General features: G+C 35.8%; 1 protein-coding gene across 1 annotated transcript in view; it reads right to left on the bottom strand.

Moving 5' to 3' along the window:
• Nucleotides 1-7,500, bottom strand: part of LOC144971841 (uncharacterized) — a 17,268-nt gene that overhangs the window by 8,519 nt on the left and 1,249 nt on the right. Inside the window, exon 2 of the mRNA XM_078912917.1 lies at nucleotides 7,136-7,298. Within this exon, the coding sequence (XP_078769043.1) occupies nucleotides 7,136-7,298 (163 nt within the window). The remainder of the gene's footprint in view (nucleotides 1-7,135; nucleotides 7,299-7,500) is intronic.

Below are 7,500 nucleotides of genomic sequence, written 5' to 3'. Positions count from 1 at the left end.
AAAAAGCGCTCATGGACGGTCTCATAAGTTCCTAATGTATATTATCCACTTATTACATTAGCAATATTGCGAGTTATTAGTCTCAACAGCATTCTTTATCAATGGATAGATAGATGTAATGTAAAACATTTTTCTATTTTTGTTTGTTCGTTGATTTCTGGTCTGCCAAAACAGCCGTCACCAAATCATACATTAAATCAGCGGTCAAATTAATATCTCATTTGTCTGTTTTTTGTATTACTTTTTATGGTATTACTGTGTTTTAATGGTTCAATTATAATATATAATCCACTTATAAATCACGAATCTCATTTTTTGATAAATTCTTAAATGATTTATCATAATTTCGAACATTCCCCCCCCCCCCCAACACTCAAACTCTCTCTCTCTCTCTCACGCACACACACACACACACACACATACACACACACACATGCACATACACCAACACAAACAAACGCACGTTTCTACTCTCCTTAATTGTGTGTATATGTGTGTTTGGGGCTCCATGAAGTTCACCCTCTCTGTCTGTCTGTCTCTCGGTCTCTCTCTTACTCTCTCTCTCTCTCTCTCTTTTACTCTCTCTCTCTCTTTTACTCTCTCTCTCTTACTATCTCTCTCTCTCTTTCTCTCTCTCTCTCTCTCTCTCCCTCCTATAATATCTTCTGATAAGGGGTGAATTGGATTCAATAGTCTGATGTCACGTCGCCCAGCAACGGCGGCCATCGTGGTTCTAAACAAAGAAAATCGGTACTTTTTTTCTTCATACTGACTAGAACTTTTCATATGTCTTGTGATCAGAATGTGTAAAAGTAAAAACATGATCAGATTTATAATGTTTTTTTTTTTTCTCCTCTAGATACGCTTTTATGCTCGTCGGCGAAATATTTCATAAGGGCGTCCGCCATTGTTCCGATAGTTTAGAACCAGTTGCTAAGTTACCATGCGTCATTACGATGGAAGTGACGTTACGACTGTTGAAGCGTATTGTGTTGTAAAATTACGTCATGCCTAAGAAATAAAGCAGGAACACACTATCTCCTAAGTTTTACATCTGGTATCAGCGTGATGTAGCGTGCACCAAAGTGCCATTAAATTAAAGACCGAACGCGGTCATCCATGCTTGACAATCCAGCAGTTTATAACATCAATCAACTGAGCTCTAAAACATTAAAAAATCCAGATATCAGGGAAGCAAGACAACGTTAGATTAATTGAGTGAAAGAAAAGACGAAAAAAAACCACCAAAAACAATAAAAGCAACAAAACCCAAAACGAACAAACACCCCCCCCCCCTTCCCAATAACTACAACAAAAAATGTTAGCAATTATAAAGCGTAATATCTACTAAACGTGCTCAAAGTGCTTTACAAGGGGTTCCTAGCCAACAGTAACACTTAACAGGACGGACGAGACATGACGCCCGTATTACAACGACAGCATTGTCATGAAAACGCCTTTCAGAACAAAACATTCCCATGTCCACAAAGCAGACCATAAACGCAGACTGTACATTCCTTAATTATGCTGTGCTTTGAAAAGAAAAAAAAAACATTAACATTTTTTGGTCATAAAACTCGTCCTTGAAATATCGAGTTTTTGACAAGTTGAGGGTCATTTTAATCAATCGATATTTTTTTAAGGACAAGCTTTCTGGTGACATTTAAAAAAATGTGTTGTTTATTCCCCTCTAGAGTACGACAGAATTGTCAAAGATTCTTGAGATTATCAGAAAATTAGCTTAAAAAACGTGAAGTTAAAGAAATATGTAACCAGTCGTCCCAAAACGCTATTAAATTGGAGTGAATATGTGACAAATTATTGAGTTACAACAATTACCTTGAAGTAACAAGTGAGCAGGCACTGGTGTAATCTAAACATCTGAAAAGGTGTGTATGCAACAGTGCCAGACAAAGCTGAAAGAAAAATATAAGAAAAATTCACCCCAAAATTCGACTGGGGATGGAACCCCAGACCTTCTGCGGAAATCAGGAGGCCTGAGGTTCGATCCCTAGTTAAGGGTTTTTTTTTGGGATGATCGTTTCCTAGTATTTTTCACACTGCTTTGCCTGGTACTGTTTCATACACAACTTTTCAAATAAATAATTTGAGAGGGTAGAGAAGGTTTTGTTTCCTAACGTTTTAAAAAAGAGTTACATTTCCTATTTCTACTTTTTAAACTTTAAAATTGCTATTCATGATCTAATCAGTTCATCCTGACATAGTACCAAGTTGACGCTATTGGTCATATACTTCAAAGTATAAAATATATGTCGGAAAAATATCCCTTGTATATCGCCTTGGAGATGGTAATTAAAGCACGTAGAAACATGCAATATCAATTTTACCTCCTCATATCTTCGCACATAAATTGTCAACAATCAGCATTTCATCTGGATGTTGAAACTCACTATAGAATCCAACAGATGCCGGGCTTTGGACCTGTTCATTGCAATGGCAATCGGACCTTCAACCCGTGGCGTTTATTGCTGGAATGAATTTTGGATACACTGGGAAAGCAATGGGTGTCAACAACACCTAGCACTGACAAAACAGTTTTTCTTTTCATTTTGCCAACATAACTGGATCGATTAAAATGACTCCTCTCTGGTCAAAGAGTATCAAACTTGGACATCTTTTTGACGTTTCAGGTTGGAAATTCTTTTTTTTCAAATGAGAGTCGTAATCTATCAAGTTTTGAAGGAAGGACGTTCTCTGCCCAAAATGATAAAAAGTGATTTGTCGCATTTCGGCAGTGTATTGTCTCATTTTGTTGTATATGGACATATGCCCTTCTTGCTAGTAGACATACATGGATGCGGTTTGAATTACCCCCAACATATATAAAACTGTTAGATATAATGACTCAAAGGAAGATGTAGATTGCCATGCTTTGTGACATCGTGTATCAGGTAAGAACTTCACGGCTAAATTGAAAAATAAATGCGTTTTGTCAATGGTAGATCATATATCTCCTAACGTATTCCTAACTTTATTCTGCAATGTATTCCTAACTATTCCACAACACGACCTTTATGGTCCACTCTCTTGTTTTCCACATACAGGACTTGAAACAACGTCATGATTACGAATGGTCTATTTGCCCAGCAAAGGCAAACAAAGTTGGCCCATCTCAACTTGTTAGCAGAGCAGGTAGGGCATGAGATGACAATGCCTTTCTCTTAGCTTTTCACCATCTCATGGCATCGATTTGTTTGTATGGCTTGTTTCTTATTATTTTTAACGTTTTCCCCACCAACCTTGCTAGCATGAAAGGTTGGTCATTTTCCCCATGGGTGTGCCCAAGTAACGCATCAGGAAAATGGTCTAACCTCGCCATGTTTAAAGTCTCTTAAGTTCAAAGTAACCTGGTTCTAAGCCCTTAGGGATACAACATCTAAACTAGTCCCATACGTTTAACGATGTTTTATTGTTCATTGATATTAATTTTGAAATGTACAACTCAGTAAACTTTACTCATCTGAATACTACAGCTGAACCCCTTTCACAATTGACTTTAAGTATCTCTTGTTTTTGGCCTATTTATTAAAATTTCATCAAAATCATCCATCGTGCTTTATGTTTTTTATATTAAAGAAAATAGAAAACAGATAATGAATAATTCTTGAGCTTGCTCTTTAAAATATGTAATCGATTCATTATGTGCTTTTTATTTTTATTTTTTTAAATCCCGGACTTTATATTCTCGACTCCTGTATAGACGTCTATATAAACTTTTCTGTGCTCTATTCATGTGTTACTTTTGCTTTATTAATATTAGAGAGTGTCTTTTTTTAATAATCGTGTAGTTAAACTTCATCAATTTTTTCTTTGGTTGTTTAGCTAAAGTATGACTTGTTTCCGTAAATAATAATCAAGTAAAATAATAAGTAAATAATAGAAAAATAAGTAATTGAATGAATAAATACTAGTGGAGGAAAAAGTATCTATTCATTATGATGTACACTGACCTAGGTGCGCATATTTGCAAAACTGATAACCGAAAATTATCATGGGCTTGATTCAACATTGTTGTGATGGACAATATTTTGCGTTGTTTTGAGAGTCTGTCCATAACAATTTGGGGTATCAGACCTGCGAATAGTATACGTCGGCACTGACGGTGCTTTTCAGTCTGAATGAGTCTGTCTTTTATGTTAAGAAGAAAAAGAAGTAATTTCGAGCACTGGGTCAATCTGAGCTTCATGTATAAATTATACTTAGTCGTCTAGGTTTTCATTCGCCAAATTTATTCAACCTCAAAAGAATTGACATAGTAAAAGTAAATACGGAAACGATAAACACATGATTTTGAATCTATCCATCTCATGATTTACTGTTTTATATTTATAGGAAGAATGGAAAAATACATAATGCAGACCTGCCTACTGGAAAATTTAAAAATTCGTAGTTTTAAGGGGATAAAAATAGCAGTCGCTATAGTTAACTTTAAAAATTAACAATTTACCTTCACAGTAATTATATGACTCTTTAAAATCCTTCAAATTGTGCAATCTGGTATAAACTTCACTTTTTAATAAGTTTTAATGACTTAGAGATGGTCATTAAGTTCTTAAATTAGAGCCAAAATTTCGTAATTCTACGAATATTTCGTAGGACTAGGCAGGTCTGATAATGAAACGAAGTATTTAGATAGGCTAATAATTAGGTTGTTTAAATAATTTTTGGTAGGCAGAGAAGAAAGCGTCAAATATTTTTACGAACACCAAATGAAAAGCTTTCCTTTTGTTTACGGGCTTTATTATAATGTGCGATTTGAAGAGGAGGGACGAACCATTTTAACACATTATACTATGGTGTGGTGGTGGTGATGATGGTGGCAGTATTATAAATTAACAATAATTAGTTCACCATCCAATCTATTTTTACACAAGCTATTATTTAAAAAAAAAATAGGGTTGGGATCAACATTTGTCCGAACAGCCAATGTAAAATTTATATATCATCGAGCACAGAATTACTGCGGGTTCTCCACAGTTGAAGAAAAAATACACAGTAAACGTTCATCTAACTGCCATATTATTCTCTCCCATGGACATTAACTGCTATCTACCCATGGTGGACGGTATCAAAATGACTTCTTGTGTCGATTCTAGTTCACTTTTAGGCTTTACTCAACTTTTTCCTAATCTAAAATTGTTTAAGTTGAGAATAGTACAAAGGTCACGATAGCTCAGTTTGTAGAGCACTCGCTTCACAGGATGAGGGACCTAAATCGATCCTGGGTGAAGTCCATATTTTTTCCTAACCACCACCATCAGTGATTTGGGTAACTGGGTCGTTTAGATCTGGCGGAAAGTACTTTGCGTATTATCCAAAAGGTAGCAAGCAATTGCTGCTATCCGTTTCACGCCATAGAAACCGGGATGAACTCCGGCTCCATTGGTCTAAAGGTTCTGAAGGACTCCTGTTTTTTTTTTTTAGTTGAATAGTGCCTTTTTCAGTTGCAGCAATGTGAGGGTGACAGAGAAATTCTAATTTTTGCAAGCATGGTATGTTGAAAGCTTGGATCGTGCACAATATATGCTTTTTTGAAAAGCATTGTTTTAGTTAAATGGCATTACTCCATATCTAATTAGCCCGGGTACTAAATCCTGTACTTTCTTTTTTTATTTTAACGGAGAAGTGAACTGGATGTTCCCCCTTAACAAATAAAAATATCTAAATGTCAAGCAAACAATAGTGTAAAGAAATGACGGAGATCTTTGAGCCGATGTCAGAACAAGACAGATTCGAAACAAAGGGGGATTTGGGTGCATTGTGTGAATGTAGCTTATTAACGAGATTCACCAGTAATCTGACGTCCTCTAGTAAGACACGTATTTAAAAATGTGGCCAAAAAACAACAACTCGTCCTTCAAATATCGATCATTTTCAATGACCCTCATCTTGGCAAAAATTCTCAAACCTGGGACCTCGCGAGTTTCCAGAATTGAGAGTTTTTTTTTTTTTTTGTTTTTTTTTTTGCCGAGATGAAAGTTATTAAAATCGATTGATATTTGAAGGACGAGTCTCCTGGCCAACATTTTAAACACGTGTCTTCCCAGAGTAAATAATAGTGTGGAATTTAATTTAAGCTTCAATTTAATTACAAAAACAGATCAAATGAACGTTTCGGGTTTCCCTTTATAAAAAAACAGGATGAATGAAACACCACAGATGAATGAATCAATGATTTTATTCATCTTAACTACGCCACTACCACATCATCTCATTCATCTGTTGTGTTTCATTCATCCTGTTTTGTTGATAAAGGGGAAACCCGAAACGTTCATTTGATCTGTTTTTGTAATTAAATTCCACACTATTATTTATTTCTTCGAGCTTCGAGCAGCAACATTTACACTTCCCAGAGTACAGCAGTTAACATGTTAATTAATTGTCATAAAGACAGTAAGAGTCGTATAATGTCAGGCGTGTTCACATTTAATTTCAAAGATGAATGGCACAATGTGCTTGTCACGCTCCTGACGTGGCCCTTTAGTATTTGCACCAAGTCGTTAATGAACGCCTTACTACATTGTGACGCCGATCAATTAATTCGTTACAGAACATCATCAAGAGTTCATTGCGTATATTATGTGACTCGCCGTGTCAAACCAGTATTATCTCAGCACGGACAAGATGGAGTTAGAAAAAGGTAAAAACATTTTTTGGAGTTAAGGAAGTAAATCTCAGTCTGCTTGGCATTTGTTAAAATTGGATTCATTAATTTAAAATCAAAACTAAATTCTGAATACTAGGTTTACTCAAGCATAATACTGACACTCGCCTTCCGATAGGAGTCCCGCTTTGAGTGACGCATCGTTGAGTCCCTGGAAAAGGCTCCTAATTCACATGCTCTCACTGCACACAGGCGCAAAATGAGTACCTGGCCGTTAACAGCGTTGTCTATGTCCGAAAAACAAGTAATTGTAATATTGTCTGATAGGCGCCTTTACTCATCCTTCATGATAAATTCTGCTTTTGGCTAGGGACCCCTTGTAAAGCGCTTTGAGCACGTTTAGTGGATATTGCCCTTTATGAAAGCTCAAGTTAAGAAAATTCAGCTCATTAAACATAATGAAGTTGATGGTAACTACGCTGACGCACTACTATTATAAGACGGCCTTACCTGCACCAGGTTTCAAAAATGTCTTTGATTCCAGAGTTGCCGACATCCTGTCCGGTGGACGTGGCCATACATTCTAACCACACTGGGGGTTTCTGGTTGGGTGGTGGCCTGTTCTTTACGTCACTCTCACGGCCTTGGCTTTTGTCGTCAGACGTCCGGGATCCTAAATAATAATAATGATAATAATAATAATAATAATAATATATAATAATAATAATAATAATAATAATAATAATAATAATAATAATAATAATAATAATAATAATAATAATAATAATAATAATAATAATATATGAACCTTGGCGGAACTAGCAATCTAAATACTCCATTTTGTGTCGCGAAAGGAATGAGCACATCTAGCCATT

This window comes from Berghia stephanieae, chromosome 4 (assembly GCF_034508935.2).
Source record: "Berghia stephanieae isolate SIO BIC M18660-M18661 chromosome 4, UCSD_Bste_1.3, whole genome shotgun sequence".
Lineage (NCBI taxonomy): Eukaryota > Metazoa > Mollusca > Gastropoda > Nudibranchia > Aeolidiidae > Berghia > Berghia stephanieae.
Note: the sequence above shows the minus strand (reverse complement) of the source record. Positions and strands in the feature narration are given on the sequence as shown.